General features: G+C 41.4%; 1 protein-coding gene and 5 pseudogenes across 1 annotated transcript; 4 read left to right on the top strand and 2 right to left on the bottom strand.

Annotated features, from left to right (window-relative positions):
• Positions 1-2245: 2245 nt before the first annotated feature.
• On the bottom strand, positions 2246-4023 carry LOC126667167 (cytochrome c oxidase subunit 2-like; annotated as a pseudogene).
• Positions 4024-7130: 3107 nt separating this feature from the next.
• On the top strand, positions 7131-8206 carry LOC126668420 (ATP synthase subunit beta, chloroplastic-like; annotated as a pseudogene).
• A 100-nt stretch (positions 8207-8306) lies between these two features.
• On the top strand, positions 8307-8606 carry LOC126667168 (ATP synthase epsilon chain, chloroplastic). Its single transcript, XM_050360132.1, has one exon. It carries the CDS (start codon positions 8307-8309, stop codon positions 8604-8606), a length of 300 nt encoding a protein of 99 aa, XP_050216089.1.
• A 1722-nt stretch (positions 8607-10328) lies between these two features.
• Positions 10329-10922, top strand: LOC126668419 (60S ribosomal protein L5, mitochondrial-like; annotated as a pseudogene).
• Positions 10923-12557: 1635 nt separating this feature from the next.
• Positions 12558-13738, top strand: LOC126667166 (cytochrome b-like; annotated as a pseudogene).
• A 3552-nt stretch (positions 13739-17290) lies between these two features.
• On the bottom strand, positions 17291-19682 carry LOC126667169 (NADH-ubiquinone oxidoreductase chain 5-like; annotated as a pseudogene).
• Between the last annotated feature and the right edge of the window lie 4584 nt (positions 19683-24266).

The following is a 24266-nucleotide window of genomic DNA, read 5'->3' as shown; positions in this document are numbered from 1 at the left end:
TAGCCTATCATTACTTCAATTGGCATTGTATCATGAGTGTAGGATTCCATTCATCTTACAGGTTTAGCATTCCCCATAGCTTTAGTCCCCGTATGTTTAGTGGTCGAGTGAGGAAGTTTAACTCTTTTCTTTGGAACATAGAAGTTCGATACAGAAAAAAAAATAGATCTTAGAGAGCTCCCAAGTGCTTAACTTCCCAGCCATAAGGTAAATGTCCAGAGCCACACTCTTGCGAGAGTCTAACTGACACGTGTTGAATGAATTTGAACTATAAGCCATGCGGTGGTCTTGAAGCTTAAAACACTGGGGGAGCTCTTAGCTGTTGCCATAGATACTGAGGAAGCCTTGCAGGATATTACTGATTATCAAGTGCTTGGGTAAGAGACTGGGTTACAACTTCATGTTGAGATGTCTAAGCCAACTTTGTAAACTGAAATCAATGGTTATTGACCTGTTGGTAAAGTTTGAAAGTGAATAAGATTATGACCATGTTCTCTTTGATGGTCTGGTGGCTGACCAGTACATTACGGGGAGGCAATGGCTACCAAATTTCGACCCTGAGGAAGCTTATATTGAGAAAGTGGTGGTTTGGGTGAGGCTTCCGAACATTCCCATTTATTTCTTTCAGTTACGGATTGACTAGTTCTATTTAGGTTTAGCCTAGCACTCCAACAGTATTGGCTTCTCTTTTTTCTCCCACTATATAGCTAGCAGAAAGAATGGAATTGCCCGCTTCGCTCCTTGTCTTTCGAAGCAAGCTTCACGTTGGGAACAATGAACAGGATATGCGACTACCTATCCCTAGAATACTCAACTCAAGAACATATTAACCTTACATGCTACCCTTGCAGACAGGTGAGACCAACAACTTAACTGGTGGCCCGATTGCTCTTTCGACGGTACTCAAAATCTCCAAGCTACGTCCTCATGCCTAAACTAAATGTGGCATGACCCATAAAGGAACTTTGATGTCAATTGATCTTTCATCAAAATCGACTCGGTATCGGTCTGTATTGATACGTATAGGTAGTATCAGTCTTTCCTTACCAAGCGAGTCCTTCGTCTGCGCCTGTGCCTATTCCTTCTGACTTTGCTAGTCGATTCGCTTGATTCAAGAAAGTCGATTAGAGCCGGATGTACCTACTTTATGAATAACTACAGACCGCTTTCACAAGGATAAGCAGCTTTGATAGAACCAGGAGAAGAATGCAACTCCCCCATTAGAGTAAAACCAATGTCGTTCTCTAGTTAGTATGCTAGAGGGATACATCACTTCTCATTTATACTGGGTTGGCACATTAGGAAAATCCCATCTTGGATGGAGACTAACCTTATATAACTTATAAGGAAAAGCTCTATTCAGTGTCGTTCTCCAGCTGTATGTCTTCAGATTTTTCTTTCCGAGAACCTCTCACAGCAGGAGTATAGTATAAAATGAGACAGACTGATTGTCCGGAGTTGCGACACCTGATAAATTAATAAGGGGAAGAATTTAAGGGAAAGCCCAAGTTAAAGAAAGAAGACAAAAATGGAATTAGGAATTCGATTTTCGTCTTCTTGTAGGTCAGTCATCTGCTTCATCTGGAATTTAATCTCTTGTTTGGTTTCTAGTACCGGTTTCAGTTTCTTTGTTCAAATCAATATCTATGCTTCCCTTCCCGGTTGTCCTGTTCAATCTGTTTTTATTTTTTCTGAGTCAAAGGCGAATCCCTTATACTGTATACAGTCGAGCTAGCTTGGCAGGTACATCAAGCATATCGGCATATTTCTTGTTCGGTGTGGTACACATATCTGTCAATGTCAATCAAGTAATAGAATTCATTCCCACTCTTTGAAGAAAACGTGAAGAATTTCCATTTTTTATGAGCTTGTAAGACCCGTTGAAGTCCCCCGGGAAGACTATAAGTAGGCCGTTTGCTATTGCTATAAGGGCTACTCGCCTTTCAACGGCTTGGCTTCGCTATCGCTCATATGTAGTAGTCAGCCTATAAAGATTCCAACCATAAACAAATGCCTATTATCTAATCTAGAAGCTTCGCCAGAAGCAAGCAAGACGAGGTCACTCTGCTTCGCAGACAGGGCTCATTCCGTACTTGACTTACGAGCTCGTGCAGTACTCCCCCTATCTCTAAAGGGGCTTATGCACTCCACTCGCTCTCTACTAAACGAGCGTTAGACCGAGGGAGTGAAGTCTTCCATTTCGTGGCTTCCCCCCTTTTCCCTCACCCTATTCTTTCATTCCCACTTAAGCTTCCCCCGTTCGGGGAATTAATTGATTGGATACCCGAGAACCATAATATTTCCTAGGAACAACTTCTATGATGACAGATAGGGGTCAGATTTGTTTGGCATCTATGCCCCCTACCCTCCAAACAGTATGCGAGCCTTTCAGCTCGTACTGCTCAAACTCCTAGATTTTCACGGCACCTACTCCACCACAGTGTGAGCTGGGAGGTGCTCCGAAAAGCGAGGCCAACTTAAAAATTCGCTTTCAACAATAGCACCACAAAAAAGTAAACTATGGTTGCCCACTGATCTGATCATAAATGAAATCCAATCTCTTCGCTTTGCGCCATGCTTGGAAACCGTAAGTCAGGCTCCCTTCGCCTCTGGGAAGCGAGAAAGCGAGCAGCAAGCTGAAAAGGCCCTTTCTCCTTTTCATAATAATAAGGTAGCTCCAACCGGGGCAAGCCATAACCAGTTGAAGGAAGGGTTTCATAGCCTGACCTTCTTTTTAAAGAAACAAAGGGGAGCTTCTTCTTATTATATTCAAAAAAAATTATATAGGGGTCACCTCTTGCAGCCTTTTTTTTTAATGCGACACAAAATCATGAAGAAGCTGGAATAACTCAAAAAGATAATGGCGCCTAGCCGTTTGGAGAGTCTGTTGACTTTGTAGAGGAACAATACGATCTTGGACTGGCCCCCTTTGCATGACCTAGAAAGAAAAAAAGTCCGTTCTACTATAAGGCTTCTAAACTCCTCCCTCAAGACATTGTTGCCTTGCCCATGGGGACGGGGTAGGCCCGACTTCCATAGGTCCTTGGTTTGACCTCCTAATGAGAATAGAGGTCCTTGCGCGGGCGTCTCATCCCTAAGACTTGCTTGCTCTATATAAAGTGCCCCCTGGTTCCTCGAGTGCCAGCCACAGAGAGGAATGTCATCAACTAGGGCGCTATTGGCCGCTAACCACTCGCTCGGTGGCTGCTTGGGCTCCGCATTTCAAGTTCGTTATCCTAACCGTCCCCTCTGCTCTACCGGGACCCCGGGGTGGTGCGGCTGAGCCAGAGTCGGCTGAGCAGTCGGCCTATGTTTCCGGGCGCACGCGTAAAGGTATGATTAGTTCCACAAATCTCACTCCACTGACCATAGTAAACTCCTTCTCGTTCTACCGAAATAGAGATCTGATTTAAATGACCAGGTACAGCATCACAATTAACACCTGAGGAAGGTACATCCTAACTATGAGGTACATCAGCAGATGTTACAATAATACGCAGATGAGTTTTGGCTGGTACAACCACTCTATTGTCCACTTCTAGTAAACGTGATTGACCAAATTCTAGATCATATTCTGGAATCGTATAACTGTCAAAAGTGAGTGACTGTTCATCATAACTGTTATAGTCGGAATACTCATAAGTCTAATACCATTGATGTCCAATAGCTTTGATAGTAATGGCTGGATCTACTATTACCTCGCCCATTGAGTATAGCAGAAAAAATGATGGTATAGCAATGAACATAGGGATTATTCTAGGAAATATGGTCCGAAGAATCTCGATAGTAGTTCTATTAACAATCCTTTGCAGGATTAGATGATTTTGATAGTGAAAATGCCATAAAGCGCGACCCAAGATCCGTAATACGAAAACCAAAATACGAATGAGGAAGAAAAATATATCGTGATGTAAGTCCATTATTCCTTGCATCATAGGGGTTGCTGCGTCTTGAGATCCTAATTGCCATGGTTCGCTGCATCACAAGGAGCAATTGTGAGGAAAACCATTTTATAATAATCATTTGGTTTGCTTCATTCTTTGACTGCTCTGCTCCCCCCCCCCCCCCCCAAAAAAAAAGAAAGACAAATTCTTGCTCTCTGGAAGACGGAAATAACCGGTTGGGTTGGTCCAACCAAGAAAAACATGGGAGTCCTTGGGCATTGCTTGGGCCGAGTAAAGACTGGCTACCTAGAAACTAAACAATAAACATGAAAACTTCCCCCTTACTTAAGATCACTAAAACCTAGTTTTTCTACTTTTTATTTCATTCTCGATCTGAGACTCTAGTTCTCAAGAATATATTCAAGCACTCCTTGGAGTCCCTTTTAATACTATTTCTGCCATATCGTTGGTTGTGCTTTTTGATCGTGCACAACTTTTCCAGACCATACTCTTCTCTTCTTCGAGCATTTCGACGATTCGTCGAATCTTACTATGTGAGCCTTATACGTTCGCATTTTCGTAAGTCGATAATAAGGTCAGCTACCTGATTTTCCAATGAGATGAGCCTTCGCATATGTGAGGCCTTGTTAGCTCCACCCGTTTGCTCTTGCTGCTCCAACACCCTCCAGATGTCTTCTTGGTTTACTTCAGCAGCTTGGATTTCAAAGGAAGGAATTGAAAAACCTGAGCTAGTGGTAGTGGCTCAGAAGCTTCCGGCACCGGGGGGAGGGCTTGCTGCACCTCCATCGAATCGACCTTATCCTCCTCAAACTCGCAAGCTGCGACGATGATGATAGGAATTTAAATGGGAATTGCCATACATTTTAGTATGGAGTTGAACAGTAGCAGCACCAGAAAGAAAAGAAAAACAAGATCTTCAGATATTTTAGGGTCCGTGATGATAGATCTGGACCAGTTAAAAAGGCTCTTCTCTTTTATTTTTCATTCTCAACTTGAATGCATCAACAAATATGCCCTTCCATATAGATCTTCGTGGCATGAACTTTGTCAATAGATTCCTAGCCTTCATATTGATCTTGATTAGTTCCAGCTTGTCGAGAGTTCTCTTTTCTTTCTGGACCGGACCCATTATTAGACCGTCTCCTGAAACACCTGCTTATCCCGAGAGTTCAAAATAACTTAACACCAACCCAATCTCAACGAAAGTACAAGCAACTACATCAACAACTTCTATTCCTGACATGAACGGCCGCTTTCTTGAAACAAATTCATAGGCGCTTTCAGTTAGTTATACTTTTTTTCTAACTATATAAACAAATATAACAAGCGTGGATATAAAGAATCAACCTCCTGAAAAACAAATTGATATACTATTGAGTGCAACCCCGTAACTAGATAGATTATGGGTAGTTCAGGTGCGCTTAAAGTCAAAGTATAACGCATGTCGATGTTGCCAACGACAAACGTTTTACTTTGAATGTGAAAAACTCCAAACGGTAGTTTAGAGTAAGAAAGAAAGGCGGTGATTTGGAATTTTATAGTCTACAAGCCCGCCTTTTAGAGCGAAGTCTGTTGCTGTGTCCGATGATGCTAGCGCAGTCAGAAGAATGGGTCAAGGTCCAGTGGGAATTGATTCGTTTAAGTTTCCGAAGTAAGTTCGCCTAGTTTTAGGTTTGATCACCTTCGCTGTAGAAGCACCTCTTTCCGACACTAAGCGCTCGAAGAAATAGTGGGACCAACCATCACTACCATTGGGCTCTAGTGGTAAATCCTGCCATCTCAGACTAATATTTCCCCTCACGTGTCAATAAGCAAGTTGGGTGATCTCCCTTAATAAGGTAGGACTCTGTTGCAGGTCTTGACGTTGGCTGATTAAAAAAGGCATCCTCGTCGCAGCAAAGCCTGTCTTTCTTAGTTTAGTCAAAAACTAAACTTTCACAGGTCCGATAGGTCTTTATACTAGATTAGTAGGGTGGTTACCTTCAAATGCGTTAATTTGCCTTTTTCTTCTTTTTATTTTCCAACAAGAACCAAAAACTTGGTCTACAATCCCCTTGAGCTGCTACCGAGCATCCCTCTTTGCTTTCTTTGAAGCGCGCATTAGTCACATAGATGACTTCGTTAAGGAAAGCTGCTTGAAAAGTGCTCATCTATTTGCTCTCCTCCTTCTGCTAATGCAAATATCCCGTTCTTGGTTCTTATCTTATAGAAAGATCATGCCCCTGTTATGTTAGCGTCTCTAATCTCATCTATTGGTTGGAGCTCTCTTCGGGAAAGAGAATAAGCTGCCCGCCCATTTCTTCTTCCATTTCACAAAGAAGATTTGAGCTTCCTTCGGAACCCTTCTCCTATAATGTTAGGCGAGGTGAGCTTTCTGCTCTCTTCGATTTAGCAAGCAACTGAGTTGCTTTCGTTCTTCTCACTAACGTTTGAGACTTTCAGTACCTTGGTCTATTGTCTAGCGATGTCGTGCCCCACCTCTCATTATTTCTTGAGTTAGTGGATAGAGAAATGTACTGTAGGAATTGGCCACTTCTTGGCAAGTTAGGAAGCTTTGGTGAGAGGGGAATTCATGCTAATAGTCTCGGATATGGCTCAGAGTACTGCCTCGCTTAGTCCAGCTGAGCTCTACTATTAACTAATGAGACTTACATAGAGTCCAAGTACTAAATACAAAAAAAGTGTATGCGAGTCGAAAGCTTTTGCATCTTCTTTTCCGTCAACTTATTTGAGCTCTTCATGTCGATCAGTGCGACTCCAAAATCCACATACAGAGAAAGCGGATGTGCCCTTTTTAGCGCAGTTGCAATATCAATATGTTGCATAGTTGCAAAGCATTCTTTCGTGAGCTAGACTTATTTCCTTCCTCTTTTCCTCTCTGTTTTGGATGTCCATCCAATCTCTGATTCCAGTCCATAACTTTCTTGAATCTAGCTCGTGTTTGTATTCTCTAGCTAGGATGTCACTTATATGGCTATCTTTTCATAAGACTCAGGGTCGGGACTAAGGCCTGTAAAAGAAGTCTCGATTATAAGACCTAATCCGGCTTTCCGTGTGAGATTTCCTTGCTAAAAGCCTATCTCTCATCTTGAAGGTTGGTTGAATGGATCACAGAAGGTGCAAGATGTGCTTCCATTCCTTTACCTGTTTATGTGCTTATTTACCAATCTATGCTTGTTTAGCAGCGGGCTTCTGTCATTCTTATTTAATATTAAGTGTTGTTAAATGATTGCTTGGGAATCAGTGTCAGGTACATGGAAGGGTCAGATTGAGAAAGAGAGGGTACGTAGAGGGGTCAAAAGTAGCGACGAGTTAAGTTAATCAAAAATAGAAAGTTTGTTCCATAGGCTTTCGTGAATGGGGCTCATGGCTTTCGAAGTCGAAATCACCCGCAATGGCTCTGATAGTTGAATATTTTGTTCTTTCTCAAAGGGATCGTATTGACCCTCTTCTGAGAATATATGAGAAGACTGGGTAGGAGAAGATTTTAGCCCCTTATCGCCGTGGACGAAAAAATCGGACTATACGAGGGCTATGGAGTGAGTAAAACAGTACTTATTATTTATGGAATTAATTAACAACATTGCGAAAGCTCATGGGGGCGTATCCATATTTGGCAGAGTAGGCAAACGTACTCGTGAAGGAAATGATCTTTACATGGAAATGAAAGAATCTGGAGTAATTAAGGAAGAAAATATTGCAGAATCAAAAGTGGCTCTAGTCTGTGGTCAGATGAAGGAACCCTCGGGTGCTCGTATGAGAGTTGGCTTAACTGCCCTAACTATGGTGGAATATTTCCGAGATGTTAATGAACAAGACGTACTTCTATTTATCGACAGTATCTTCCGTTTCGCCCAAGCAGGATCCGAAGCCGCCTTATTGGGTAGAATGCCTTCCGCTGTGGGTTATCAACCTACCCGTAGTACCGAAATGGGTTCTTTACAAGAACGAATTACTTCTACAAAAAAAGGGTCCATAACTTCGATTCAAGCAGTTTATGTACCTGCGGACGATTTGACTAACCCTGCTCCTGCCACGACATTTACACATTTAGATGCTACTACTATACTATCCAGACGATTAGCTGTTAAGGGTATCTATCTAGCAGTAAATCCTTTAGATTCAAAACTATGCTCCAACCTCATATCGTTGGTGAGGAACATTATGAAACTGCACAAACAGTTAAGCAAACTATACAACGTTACAAAGAACTTCAGGACATTCTAGCTATCCTTGGGTTGGACGAATTATCTGAAGAAGATCGCTTAATTGTAGCAAGAGCACGAAAAATTGAGCGATGACGAAAAATTAAAGAGTCTACCAGGCCTTTGATATGGTAGGTAATATTGATGAAGCTACTATGAAGGCTATTATCTTAAAAATGGAGAACAACTTGAAGAAATGACCTTAAATCTTTGTGTATTGACCCCGAATAGAATGGTTTGGGATTCAGAAGTGAAAGAAATCATTTTCTCTACTAATGGTGGTCAAATTGGCGTATTACCCAATCATGCACCTATTACCACAGCCGTTGATATCGGTATTTTGAGAATACGCCTTAATGACCAATGGTTAACGATGCCTCTAATGGGTGGTTTTGCTAGAATAGGCAATAATGAGATTACTGTGTTAGTAAATGATGTAGAGAAGGGTAGTGACATTGATCCACACGAAGCTCAGCAAACTTTTGAAATAGCATAAGCTAACTTGAGGAAAGCTATTGATAGTATAAGGAATGGAAAGTAGGGTTCTTCTGAGCTTGATTGCCGACAATTTTATCTGCGACACTTGTACCGCCTTAGTCTATATGGGGCTTCACTTCATGCTTACACCTGTTGGTAGGAGGCTTCACAATCCAGAACATCTCTTTCTCAGCTCCTTCCTTGGAGTTAGCAGCGCAAGGGCCAGACCTAAGGGATCCTTTCTTGATAGGACAATGGACCAAATGAGTTCGAGAGGATAATTTTGACTTCGAGGCAGCTAGTTTCGTTCCTATACTTTACAGCTCCGCTCCTGATACCTATCATCCTCCGGTTCAACCAGCTGTCGCGTCCTCCTTTTTATTAGCTCAGATGGTGATAAGCGGCATATTGATTCCATACCGTACCGAAGACGAATTTCCTATTCCTGGCCCTTTCGAACTTTGCGCCCTTGGGAGAAAGATTCCCTCTGGTAAGAAAGGATGGTAATAAATGAAGATGAATACCAATCCACCCCGGGAGTAAGATCATACCTCGCTATGAAGCATCCTAGAAGGATGAAAGCTGACTTTCACGTGGCAAAATTGCCCATTCATTTGAACCCTTAGGCGATTTAATCAGTCTTACTTTGCTGCTGCCAAGGCGTCTTGGAGAAAGATCTCAAAACACATAGGGGATCCTAGATAAAGAATGGGAGCTAGAATCAGTCATTCCATGTCTCCTAGGTAAGAAAGAAGCTCAACTGAATATTCTCATAAATTGGGAGTCTCATGTACTGTACGAGACCAGACATAGCAAAAGCTATGGAGCAAGAACTCAAGTATTCCAGGAAAAGAGCAGTGGCCTGCCTTCATGGAATTCTAGTTGATTGCATATACCTCTGCTTGAAGAGAAGTAGAGTAGCTCAGGAATAAGAAGTACCGAGATGGAACAATTATTGCAGGCCTAGACAATCTATTGTGAATAGAAGGCTGCCATGCTGAGATGGTGAAGCTAGTGTTACAATAGTTAATAAAAACTAGTGTGTCTGATGTATGTGAGAAGGATCTTTACTGATAGAGTATTTCCAGTCAGTATGTAGAGTCCAAATCTTTTCTGGCTGATCCCGTGACAAAAGGCCTTAGCAAGGACTATAACTCTTCCTTTGCTACCGGGGATTCACTCCCCTCCTAAATATCTACCCGCAACCTTATCCTATGGTCTTGCAGGCAGGGTGAGCTTGTTCGCTTACTATCCTATACTCTATCCTCAGGGACTGCAAAGAGGAATTTAGGGATAGAAGACCAAGAACTATGTTGATCTCTAGCGGAACACTTCATATATATTCTAGGATGTTATATAATATATATATATATATATATATATATATATATATATATATTCTATACTAAGATATCAATTATATATACCGGATACTTAACATAAATGATAATCTATCTATTTGATATAATCTATATATTGTATTCTATATCTATTTAAGATATCATTGGATAACAATAGATTAGATAACATATAGAAAGTGATAAGCTCTTGAAAGAAAAGTCCCTAATACATATGACTCTCTTATAGATATAGAAGTTCTTTTCACCAGAGATAGGACTGTGTTGGCTGAAGCTTTCGGTGTCTTAGGAATTTTGTCTAGAGGATTTGGTGTAACCTAGCTAGAAGATTATTTGAATATAGTTCACAGTGCTTATTCTATATATACTGTAAAATCCACCTCATGTTTCCACTCTATTTTTATTACGAAGATGTATCATGTTAGGATCCGTTACTCAAACCGAATCACGCCAACGTTATGGAAGTTCCTGGATTATTTGAAATAAGAGTAGTACCAAAGGCACCTTATGATTTCATAATAAAAAATGGAAAATTGGCTATGGAGATTCCGTGCGGTCAGAAATTCATAGAGACACAAAGGGATTCGACAGGAAAGTTGTTTCGATCCAATCCATTCTTGGGGTCAAACAAAAAAGGATATGTCAGTGACCTAGCACGGCAAAGAACTCTCTGAGGGCATGGAATGTCTAATTTTTTGGTCAAAATCTCGATAGTAATGTCTCTCTTAGATTCTCTGGTCGAAATACGGGAAAACTCCATTCAATTTCTGATGGAAACGGAGTTTTGCGAATTCTCCCCAAAACTTGACGACCATTTCGAGATCCTCGAGCATATTCAAGGGTTCAATGTAACTATTGTCACTTCGGCCAACACACAAGATAAGACTTTACCACCATTGAGCGGCTTTTTAAAAAAGATGAGGGGGAAATTCAGTAAGATGTCGGACAAGCGAAATATACGAGGATCACAAACATAGATTGCTCGCGGCTAAAAATGAATGGAGACGAAAGCTTTAGGAAGCCTTTTGTAAAGATCCTCCTAGGGATATGTGGGACAAACATCGTTATAAGTTGTCCAAGTTACAAAAAGGCTTCTCATCCTCTCCTTTAAGTCGACCTCCATTCCATCGACCCTTTCGTTCGAGCAACTACGTACCTTTGCACGAGGAATAAACCGATGTATTTTTACGGGTCGCCCTAATTCCGTATATTAGTTCTTTCAAATTTTGCGTCCGTTTTTCGTGGATTAGCATCTCGAGGTCCTTTGATGGGCATAAAGAAATCGTCTTGGTAGCAACCACCAAACCAATAGAATAAGGCTTAGCTCTGCAGTTGGCCCATAAGCAAGGTAAGTAAGTCCATTACTAGCCGGCTACAGATCGAAAAGACCTAACAGAGTAAAATCCCTTATCTCGGATCGGAGATGGGGGACCTCTCTACCGCCCGTGTCTATCTCCTGTCAGGTATGCTCCCCAGACATAGACTACGTACAGGGTAGTCATCTTGGAAAGATAAAATATCACCGCGTAAACATAACATTTTGTTACGAATGCAACTCCCGAGGGATCGACCACAATTCTAAATATAGTAAGGGTAAGGCAGAGAATTGTTGTTCATTGGAGCGCCGGAGTGCGGAGGTTGTTCCCATCATTGATGTGGGACTGAGCCCTCTGAATGATATAGACAAAAAAGTGCTTAGTTTTGTTAGAAAAACCAACGCATATCATATTTACTTTCTCTTGCCCTACTTCTAAGGATAGATTGAAAAGGTTGGAGAGAGTCACTTTCTGAAATTTCTCTCCTTTCTAAAGCTGCGCAAGGCGGCCCCCCCATAACAAAACCCTGCCCTTTCCCCCTTTAATGAAAGACCCTCGCCCCGCTTCCTATTCATTTTTGGGTCGGGACCGAAGGACCTTTTTTTTTCTCAAAGATTGATTGCAAGAATCAACCAACCGACAAAATCCGTAGCCCAGGTGACTCACAACCTCCCTCTCACCTAAATGAAGTGGGATGAATCAAATCAATAAGCTTTTTGATTGATTCAGGGCGGAGCGAAGCCAAATTCAATCAAGGAAAGGGGGTCTTCCTTTTCCTGACACTGAGTCATCCTATTCAAATTTAGCTATGCTAATGGAATAAGAAAAGTTTTCAGATGATATGGACCCCACGAGATGAGCGAGAACCTCCAATTGCTTAGGGGTCGCACTGTGTCAGGCTTGGTGAACGAAATCTTATCTCCTTTTCTAATTCTTTCTCCCTCACGCCTTTACCCTCTTTCACCTACAAGGAAAGAAAATCTTCCAAGCGGACAGAGACCTCAATTTATATTAGATTCATTCCTAAGCTTGCTTTGATCCAGCAAGATTGCCAGTCCGAGAGGGCTGGAGAGAAAGCGGTAAAAACTTCTCTGATTCGGTCACCGAGCAGTTCGACGACTTTTCAGTAAGCCAAGACGACCCCTGAGACACTTATTTCGCTGTATACCCCATACATCCTTCGGAGGTGTAAGAAAGGGTACTCTATTATTATATCTATCTATATAGAATCAGTAAGTCCCCAGAACGCTAAATGAAAAGGTGGGGTAACAAGAGTTGTCACGATAGGAAAGAGAAATGATTATAAGGAACCAACGATTCTCTCTTCTTAAACAACATATATCCTCTACACTTAATCAGCATTTGATAGATTGTGCAACCCCAAGCAATTTTAGTTATTGGTGGGGGTTCGGTCCGTTAGCTGGTATTTGTTTAGTCGTTCAGATAGTGACTGGCGTTTTTTTAGCTATGCATGACACACCTCATGTGGATCTAGCTTTCAACAGCGTCGAACACGTTATGAGAGATGTTGAAGGGGCCTGGTTGCTCCGTTATATGCATGCTAATGGGGCAAGTATGTTTCTCATTATGGTTCACCTTCATATTTTTCGCGATCTATATCATGCAAGTTATAGCAGTCCTAGGAAATTTATTCGGTGTCTCAGAGTTGTAATCTTCCTATTAATGATTGTGACAGCTTTTATAGGATACGTACTACCTTGGGGTCAGATGAGCATTTGGGGAGCTACAGTAATTACAAGCTCAGCTAGCGCCATACCTGCAGTAGGAAATACCATAGTGACTTGGCTTTGGGGTGGTTTCTCCGTGGACAATGCCACCTTAAATCGTTTTTTCAGTCTTCATCATTTAGTCCCCTTTATTTTAGTGGGCGCCAGTCTTCTTCATCTGGCTGCATTGCATCAATATGGATCAAATAATCCATTGGGTGTATATTCAGAGATTGATAAAATTGCTTTTTACCGTTATTTTTATGTAAAGGATCTATTAGGTTGGGTAGCTTTTGCTATCTTTCTTTCCATGTGGATTTTTTATGCTCCTAATGTTTTGCGGCATCCGACAATTATATACCTGCTAATCTGATGCCCACCCCGCCTCATATTGTGCCGGAATGGTATTTCCTACCGATCTATGCCATTCCTCGTAGTATACTTGACAAATCATGGGGTGTAGCCGCAATAGCACCCGTTTTTATATGGTTGTTGGCTTTTCCTTTTATTAAAAGTATGTATGTGCGTAGTTCAAGTTTTCGGATTATTCACCAAGGAATGTTTTGCTTGCTATTGGCGGATTGCTTACTACTAGATTGGATCAGATGTCAACCTTTGGAGGCACCATTTGTTACTATTGGACAAATTACTCCTATTGTTTTCTTCTTGTTCTTTGCCATAACGCCCATTCTGGGACGAGTTGGAAAATGAATTCCTAATTCTTACAAGGATGAGACTGATCACACCTGATCAGTGAAAAATTCTGACACCAATCATTTAAAAGTTAGTATTACACCAAGAATTGACAAGCGGCTAACTTTTCTAGTTGGCTATGTTGATATAGCTTAGATAGGGAAAAGAGACTCCTTTTCGTACGCTCGGCAGGTAAGTTTAGTACTAGCACATCAGAAAGATAGGCCAGGATGCTACGATAGAACGCAAGGGGTATTGCATAGAGTCTCTGTGGATTTGACAAATGTTGCAGCGTTTAACAGAGTCCATATAATTTTGGACCATTATACGCCAGTAGTACCCCATCTGTTTGAGCTTAACTCGCATCATTGGCTCAGACCGTTGGGCACCATACACCCCTGAATCTAACAAGTACAAGGATTGCCTTGCTTCATTACTAGACAAACATCTCTGCCACATCATAAGACTTTTTTTATAAACTTCCGTTTAAAATACACATACTGGGGCAACCTCCTTCGAAGCTGGGTTTCTTTGTGGCTTTCTTCTGGCCATCCGCCGTGCTTAAAGTAGTTAATAAAATAATGTCTCCAATCTTCAATAGAGACTTCCATGCAGTGAGCCATTTTAATTATGGTAACATAAAAAATGGCAATCCTGGGAAAGGCCTGGAAAAAGGATCCTATCATGTATAATGACTTATGTTCTGCCACCAGGGGGGCTGCTAGAGCGGCTACTAACTTGGTGAATGCGTCTGCTTTGTCGTTCTTTTTCTTTTGTACGTGGCAGAATTCGAGTAGCTCGAACTCTTTCATAGCTCCATAGCCATGGCGTGGTAGGGTCTTAATTCTGGTTTGCATACTTAAAATGTACCCTAGAGTTGGCGAATGATTAACAGCGAATTCCCAGAGGTTTGACTGGGAATATATGTCTGAGGCACATTTTCTCGATAGGTGAGTCTTTCTTCTCTGCATCCACCATCATGCGACTTAAATAATATAAGGCCCTTCATCATTCTTTCTTTTTTTCGAGCAAAGCGCCTAAGGAATTGTGCATAAATGCTATGTATAAGATCAAAGGCCTTCCTTGAATTGGTTAGAACGATGAAAGAAAGGGGTAGGAAGGCAATGAATATTGACTATCTCAGCAAGAAGTTCACTGATTATGAGACAAGATATACGGTTCTAGAAAAGACCAGTTGTGCTCTTACATTGGCCTCGAAACGCCTACGCCACTACATGTTGAACTATACGACCATGCAGATTGCATGGATGGACCCGCTGAAGTCTCTCTTTGAAAGGCCAGCCCTCACGGGGCGTACAGCAAGGTGGAAGATGTTACTCTCAGAGTTCAATATTTTGTACGTCACCTAGAAGCCCTAAATGAGTAAGGCAAGGGGCATGCAATATCAGACCACCTGCGGATCATCCCGTGCCTGACTATGAGCTTCATTTTGGGATGAATTTCCCGGATGAAGCTATTATATATGTGGTAGCCGAAGAAGAATATGAAACTCCTCATGATTGGCAAATGTTCTTTGATGGTGCAGTAAATCAGAACGGAAATGGAGTTGGAGCAGCCCCTTTCTACATGCTATCTTAAATCTCGCCAAAAGGAGCCGATATTCCCATAGCTGTAAAGTTGAGGTTCTTTTGTAGAAACAATACAATATTGCAGAATATTCTGCGTGTATTACAGGCACTTCAAAGAAGCGCCCTCAACTTGAGAATCAAGGAGATTGATGTATATGAAGATTTGTCACTTATCATCTTTCAGACAACTGGTGATTCGAAAACCAATGATACGAAACTCATTCCCTACCATCAGTATCTGGAAGATATCAGCCTAAAGTTCAGACGGATTACCTTCAATTATCTGTCTAGTACGAAGAATCAGTTTGCTGACACATTAGTCACACTAGCTTCCATGATCAGTAAAAGGTATTTCAATCCGAGTCGACAAATCGGATTGAAATCAGTGTGAAGAAGAGTCATGCGAAAACTATTCAAGCACAGCTAAATAGTATTCATGTCCACAAGGAAAGGAAAAAAGATCGTCAACGCTTCCAACGTCCGTAGGAACTAAGTCGGAAGTTGGGCCTGAACTATAGGACTCTGTGAGACCCCATTTACTATCTACCTCTCTGAATCCTTAGCTGTGTTTTCATAGCAGTAGAGACTTACGCTTTAGCCGCTTCATCTGAAGGAGGGCTTACAGAAGTCACAGCACCAGTAAGTGAAATAGGAAAATCAACATAAATGCAAGAAAAAGAGGAAACTGTACATCAAGTCCTGTATAGCGAGACAGAGAAAGGGTACACCTACGCCCCTTATTCAAAAAATGCCCGGACGTTGCGATTAGATGTAGGAGGTAAGTTCATTTAAGAGCCACCGCATACGTTTCCACTTGAATTCATTCGTGAGATTTGCGATCGCTCTTTCCCCCCACCATGCCGGTCCTCCACATCCCCTTGAGTATTCAAGGCAAAATTATTTGATCATTCAATAGATCAAGCAAGATGTTGATTTATCTTTGAAAATAAAGGTCTTCTTCGAAAGAAGTGAAGTAAGGCTCTGAAAGTGCTCGAGCAAGGAAAATCTGAAAAACAGAAGACTGGGGCCCTTTATAAAAAAGTCTGGGAAACCAGAAACGGAATACCTAGGTCGCAAGGGATGGAACCCCACTTTGACTCACCAAGGAGAAGGTAAGTACTTTTATATCCTTTCTTCTGAATAGATCAATGCCTGGACTTGGGGGCATCGGCCCACGGGAAAACGTTGGCAGATGCGACCATGAATCGAACCAGATCGAAAGATTCAGCTGTCGACGAACAAACTTTTCCGAAACATCGACCGAAAACGAAGGATGGCAAAGTCCCGGTTCCCAGGGTTAGAGTATTCCCTATTATGATCCTACTCAGATCAGAACTAAACTAATTTATTCTCTTTCGCCTATCGGCCGGCCGGCTTTAAGCAACCTTTGCATTTCCTGCTGAGATCCCAAGTTTCCAAGTGGCCCCTCTTGGCAACCCGCCACCTTGTCTTTTTAGAGAATCCCGCTCCTGTGTCGTGGGACTTGTAGCTCGGTAGTCCACCGGGTGGGTTTTTTATCCTTCCAGTTTCGAGTGTCTTCTTGGATAGTTATAGCGGCCCATAGGCACAAGATGTACCTTGTGGGGTGGCGGCGGTCCTCTCAACATAGTCCTTTCAGGCAGTGGCCGTTTAGTCCATGGTCCATTTCATGGTCGGTGCAAGGCCAGAAATTGGAACATGTTGATTACGCTCGTTCCCGTCCTTCGCTTCAGGGCCTGTCCCTCGGTGTGGTCAGTACTCCATACTGTCGGGCAGCGAAGCTTACACTTTTTTACTAATTCTGACGGTTCGCCGGGGCCTCTTTCCTCCTCCCTTTTTCTGCTCACTCGTAGGGGTTCGGACCCCACAAAGGGGGAGGGAGTCGACTGAACATCTCAGCCATTTGCGGGAATTTAGCCCGCATCCAATCCCCAATTCTTGTTCACCCCGTATGATCGTGTTTGGTGAATTGTGACCTCATACGATCATGTCGGGTGAGCAACAGCCGCTTCGTCACAGTATTGACTTATGGGCTAACGGGTCACATTTTGGCCAAGTATCCTACACAGAGACACCCGAGAGCCAAAAGTATTAAAGGAATGGCCATAGGAATGGGCGCATCATGACATCTAACGATGTCTCGCGCGAATGAATTAGTTGGTACTAGAAATGTTAGAAAAAGTGAACGAAAAGAGTAATAAGAAGTGAAAGGCACAGAGACACTTCCCAACCAGAAAGCAAAATTCCCACTAATGGTATACTTAGTGTATGCGAGCTCTAAGATCACATCTCTGGAATAAAATCCAGTTAGAAAAGGAAATCCAATTAGAGAGAAGCTGCCCATGAGCATCATGGCATAGGTAAAAGAGAATGAGGAGGCAAGTGCCCTCCCATCTTCCGGATATCTTGCTCATCCGACATGGCATGAATCATCAAACCTGCACTCAGGAAGAGTAATGCTTTGAAAAACGCGTGATTTATTAAGTGAAAGATGCTAAACAAATAGTTAGAGATGCCGCAAGCAATGATCATATAGGGTTATTGACTGCAAGTTGAATAAGCTATGACCCTCTTTAGATCGTTCTGTAATATTCCAATGGTTGCTGCAAGGAATGACGTCATAGCTCCTGCAAAAGTAATAACAATCAAAGCCGTAGGTGAGTATTCAAATAAAGGGGAGCACCTTGCTATCATAAAAACGCCAGCCGGTACCATAGTAGCTGCATAAATCAAAGCGGATACTGGATTGGGACCCTCTATAGCATCGGGTGACCAAGTATGCGATCCTATTTGTGCAGATTTCCCAACAGCACCAACAAGAAGTACCATACAAATATGAGTTATGGCATTGAATCTCATATTGCAAGAAATCCAAGAAATTCTGGGGGCACTAGCACAAGAAAAAATGGTGGAAAAATCTACTGTTTAAAAGAGTGTAAAACGACCCGAAATCCGAGGAGCTAATCCAAAATCACCTAATTGATTGACAAGCATAACTTTTATAGCTGCTTTATCTGCCTGAAGTCGTGTAAACCATAAATGAATTAACAAATATGAAGCAAGACCTACTCATTCCCATCCCATAAATAAATGAAGAGAGTTATTTCCAATCACCAACATTGGCATAAAAAAAGGAAAAATGGATAAATAACACATAAAGCGAGGGCTATGCGGATCCTCATACATATATGAAATGGAATAAAGATGGACAAAGCTACTTATGAATGTACCACAATTAACATCACTACGGTCAGACTATCGAACACGGAGTCAGAAGTGAATTACGAGTCGGAAAATACCAATTTGCGAATCGAGCGAGCTCCCCTTGCATGCAATGATGTGGTGGTGAACCTCTCATTTTAATTCAGTGCTCTCCGAACCGTGCAGGAAGGTTTCCCATCACATGGCTCACCAACTTTATCTTCCGCGGGAACCGTATGTCCGAACAGGCCTGGAAAACCAGGTACGATCCCGCTTTCCTTTGCCACTCAAGTGTACAGTATCTGCCGTGCTTAGGCCCCTTCTTCCCTTCCCTAATGAAAGAGTCCACCGCCTGCCTTAGTAGTCTCAGCGTGCGTTCCCATCCAAATCTCTTCTTTTAGTCGAGACTTTCAGTTCCTCTCACTTCGTTCGAGCAACTACATACCTTTTAGTCGAGCATATTCTAACCTGCCTCTTTTTTTAGTAGGTGATTCACTACCGAAGCGAAGAAAATGCTAAATCAAGAAAAGGGGGTACTATGAGCCCTCTGCCTTACACATCTAACCAGGTCGCGTTGTTCACCGGTTCCACCGACTAGACTGTTAGAGTGATTTAGTCGATACAGAGGTGCGCTTGAAGTCGGGGGGTGTGATGTCCCTATTGGGATGGGCCCTTCCCCATAAGGCCCCACCGTCGGGGCATAAATGTCCCCTCTTGCTACCCATATGCAAGGCGCTGTCTTAGCCTTCCCTGACCCGGATCGCTCCCACACCTGTAGCGTTTGTGATCGGCCTACTCAACTGTGTATCGATCGAAAGGCAGGGTGGCACAACCTCCAACCAAGGGAGTGATTACGTGCAGTATGTCCCCCCTTATTTCCGACATGCTATGGTACCCCGGGATGGGTAGGAGCGGGTCGAGTCCGTATCGCCGCGGAGCAACAGCCGCGTCCGGATCTGATCTATCTACTTGGCAATTTATCCGGTGACTTCATGGTCGCCAAAAAAGCCCCAAAAAGCATCAAACATTTCCGATGAGATACATGGAGCAATTCTTAGATAGCAAGCACTAGCTCCCGGTGCGACATCATAAAAAGAAATCAAAGATAAGATCAAAGAGAATGAAACACACGTAGTGATTATTATAGCGGTTCCTTTTGATCCTAGAAAACATCCGAAAAAACCTATTATGGAACTACTGAGCAGAGGCAAAAATACGATAAGTAGATACATAATTTCGAGTGTGATAAGACAACCAAAAATCAGACAGTGACAGAGCGGCCTGTGATTGAGTGATAGATTGTTCGACGTCCGGAGAATGCTCGACCGTGAGTCCCAAGGTGAAAGGCACTTAGCAAATGGGGGTCCGGCTCTATGAGCTCCTGGTCCTATCGAAACAGCTACTTCATCCCTAGGCAAAGGTTTCTCGATCAACTATCTTACTTGAGGAAAGATGGAAACAACTTTTCTTTATATACATACACAATTATAAAAACGAAACTTACTTAGCTACCTTTCTCCGAGTGACAATCAATTGGGAAATTCCTCATCTCCTAGGTTCTGTAAGAATCAAGGAATTCCATATAAAGAGCGGAGCGATGCCCGTTTCGGTCGACATCCTGAATAAAGAAGCAGAGTCTGTTTTCAAAGATTCGTTTTTTAATTATTTTGCTTGTATCTGAGACATCTTGGACCCTGTCCTCTATGAATTTGTACAATTCACCTCGTATATCCTTTTCTGAAAAAGGCGATTAAGCAAGTATTTGAGTCAAGCGTTCATCCGGTTCTCAAATAAATCGATTCTGTAAATCGGCTTTTAGTTCCATGATAGTGATATCAAATATCTGCAAAGAGATAAGCTCTGAGACTCCCGGATGTTACAAGCCTCTCTCAAATAACTTCTCACTAAGGCTTCATAGTCGCCTTTGTTGAGTTGAGGAGGAAGGCTGTGCACTAATTGGCTTTCAAGATCTTGGGAAAACAAGGCCGTTTCCGCTTGGTCATTTTTTTTCCGGATGTTTGAAAAGATCTCTGCTTCGTTCCTCTCCTCGATGGAATCGCTCATCTCTTTTTATGGTTCGTCCAAGCCTTTACTTCATATGGTTTATTTTAGTCGAGTTTTGTAAACGAGATTTGATATCGAAATCAAGGTAGAATCGTAAGTCCCGACCTTGGGACTGGGACATGGGAAACGAAAATCAGCCTTTCCCGGAACAAGCAAAAGCTAGAGATCAACAGATTTTCCTGTCGAATATACTTTATATAAGTGACATCCTTTAGGGGAAAAGCATCGAGCTATGGGAAAAGCAGAAGACCATAAGTAACTCAGTGCTAATAAAACTGACACTCTTTAGGGGAAACACACTACCCCTTAGAGCATGATCACCAAAGAGCCCAAACTCATGAATAAATAAAGAAATCATGATTTTACACACAAACGGCATTGCCTTAGCCAAAATCAGGCAAAACAGAAAATCGAGTCTGTTATTAAGTATTTCAATGTTATTGAATCGTTCGTTTAGTATGATGTTCTATCTTCGGTCCTATGTTACTAGGAGAAATGGTATAATTAGAAATTGGAATCACGGGGATTTCTCATCTTTTACCTCTTCTCTTTATATTATTTTATTATTGGAAAAGTCTATATTCTGGATCTATCTATGCTTCTATTACTTTTTCAGATCCATACCCTAGAGCAATTGATTTTGAAATTCTAACATTAGCCTTCATAATATTGGTCGAATAGTACGCTTACAATGTTGATTATGAGTATGAAATTAACAATAGGATATACTATGCTTTTACCATCATCCTATGAAATTTCTTTTACTTTAGGTAATGCAATTCCATTGTATGATCCTTTAGGTAATATAATTAACAAAAAGATGATATATGATATGATTGAGCAACTTGTTAGGTTAAATGGTGAGAAATACAATGATGCTGAGGTTAAAGGTGTCTTTATTCGTGTCTATTATGAATCTAAGGATTCCCTTAAACCATTAGACTTTCCTAATATATCATATGCAAATCTAATGGGTATAATTAGCAATGTTATTATGAATTCTGATATAGTAAGTGGTAATCTACCCGAAGTGAAATCACTTTTGTATAAAAAGAGTCGTATTCCCTCTTACATAAGCTCAATCAAAGGTAATAAGAAAGGATGTGTCACGACCCAAAATATTGAGCCGCAACCGGCGCTAGGGAACGGGAGTGGTAGCTCCGGAACCCGTAGCAAGCCTAAAATCACAATTTATTTTTTGCAAATATAATATATAATATAAAATAAACAATATCAAACAACGGAAGCAATATACATATATATATATATATATATATATATATATATATATATATATATATATATATATATATATATCATATAATCAATCATATACACTAACTGTTTCAAAACCTCGCGGGCTCTAGTTACCGTACCCTGTACGAACTGGCCTCGCGGTACAATATACATCAGTTAGTGTTTCAAACATCTCACCGGCATCTGGGGCCGTGGATCATATACAACACACGTAGCCTATCAAAATGCATATAAAACAATAACAGCAGTTAATATATACAATCAAAATGAACTGTTGACTAGGCTACTATACTATCGACACAGGACCACTACTGCAGCATTCACAGAAGTCAGAAACTATCATATACAGCTGACTTCTGGACTTCAAAATTGGCCTCTAGCTAAGTCCACAAGCTAAGCACCTGAAAGACATCAAAGGTGAGGGGTTAGTATTTGGGGAAATACTGAGTGAGTTGACATTTACTAACAGTATTAGTATAGAAACATAGCATCGCATTTCAAGAAAATATTAATATAAAACATATAAACATGTATTTGATCCGTATGAAACTAATATCCTAGCATGCGACACATTTCTCGAATAATCATTATCATTCAACCCAATCGTAAATATCAATCGCGAGTCCAACTCGCTGGTGGCCCAGCCACAAGATACGGGGACTCCAGACTACACCGTAGCCGAGTACTCACTCGTATCAAATCGTATACCCAATCGTAAATTTCATATTCATCAACAGCTCCCAGCTGTGTCAAGTCATTTCTCAAATGCAAACATACTAGACTGACTCGATACTGGTGATCACACAGCCTATTGACACCCAATAGGTAGCTAGTTTCTTTGGATCGCATACTAGTTCTCGTATATAGAAATTAATAAAGCATATAACATTTCAATCAATTATATAAAGCGATGCGTGTAAACAATATATATATCTATATAAAATAACTTTAATATATAATACGTGAAAGTAAAATACAACTCACAGTGACCGCAATCCAAGAAATGATATGATCGATCTGATAGTACGATCTCGCTAGTCCGCTTCTACTGACTCCACTACTCGCTGACACGTCTGATAAATTGTTAATGATTAGACGTGATTCTCATACTTTTATATCTATAATACTTCTATGTTTTAGGATTTGGTTTCATCTTATATTTATCCACATATTCAATAACTTTAGTCGTATAAACGACTTAGCGAATACTATTTCTCATAATTGAGAATCGCTTAACGTCCTTGACGTTTCCCACTATTATTTATTATCTAAAACGTCGAGCTAATCTCGAGATCAATGATTCTCAAAGTCCGAAATCCGTCCTTTAGAGTCAAATTACTCAACACGTCAAACACCTAGGTCAATTACAGCTTGTATTCGCGTGGGGGCGAGTTGAGGTGCACGGGTGTGCATTTTGGTGGGTGCACGATCGTGCAACCAAGTACACGTTCGTGCACCACAGGGGTACACGTTCGTGTACTTATTGTACACGTTCGTGCACAATGAAAAGTGCACGTTCGTGTACTTCAGTGCACGATCGTGTACCTTGCTAGGTGCACGTTTGTGTACTTTCAGTACACGTTCGTGCACCCGTGGTGCACGGTCGTGCACCACGTGCACAGCCTCGGAAATCAGATTTTCCGGGGTTTCGCCACAATCCCGACGTGCTAAACATACCCACGCTCAATACCCATATCTCGGTTTCTTCACAAACGCCATAATAACCTCAAAATCATCAAATTACAACCTAAACTCAATCCTAACCCAAAACAGCCCATTATTTCGAATTTAGCACCAAATTTCAAGAACTTTACCTCGAGACGAAGCTTAATATCGATAGAGGACAAGATTCTGAAGAGATTGCCGCTTGAATCGCTTGAATCGGATGTCGAACGGAGAAACGGCGGCGAAACGAAATCGATCTGCAATTTTTCCCTCTTTCTGGAGCCTTCTTCTGATTTCTTCATTCATATGGGAATCCTTATATATCATGGCTAAAGGGACACTTTAATCCTTGTTTTCTTTATTTGTTACAAGTTAACCTTTGAACTTTTTAATTGTACGATTTAGTCCATAGCTAAATCGTTAAACTCTTTTATTACGACTTATACGTATTATTTATATCCTATAAATAATACACGGCCCGATATTAACACTTTTCCGACAAAATCCAATATTTCTATTTTCGACACAAAGTGGCTAAATTACCACTTTGGTCCCTGTGCCCTATTTTGGACTTTTCTCACCATTTTCCCATTTAATTCCAATTCTAACTTTAGAATTGAAATATAATATAAATTTTCTCCATAATAACCTTTTCTAAAACCGACCTACTAAAACTTATTTATCGGAAAACTTTCCGATTTTGCCACTCTGGCAAATTCAAACTGGACACGTGGTCCAGTTAGATAATTAAATATTTTGGGGTATTACATTCTTCCCCCCTTATAAAAATTCGTCCTCGAATTTTCATAAAACTTGTTGGGACCTTACAA

This window comes from Mercurialis annua, linkage group LG2, assembly GCF_937616625.2.
Source record: "Mercurialis annua linkage group LG2, ddMerAnnu1.2, whole genome shotgun sequence".
Classification (NCBI taxonomy): domain Eukaryota; kingdom Viridiplantae; phylum Streptophyta; class Magnoliopsida; order Malpighiales; family Euphorbiaceae; genus Mercurialis; species Mercurialis annua.
This window is presented reverse-complemented; position numbering and strand designations above follow the sequence as displayed.

Excerpts from the sequence above, each read along its gene's own strand:
- LOC126667168 (XM_050360132.1), top strand. The coding sequence starts at position 8,307 with ATGACCTTAAATCTTTGTGTATTGACCCCGAATAGAATGGTTTGGGAT.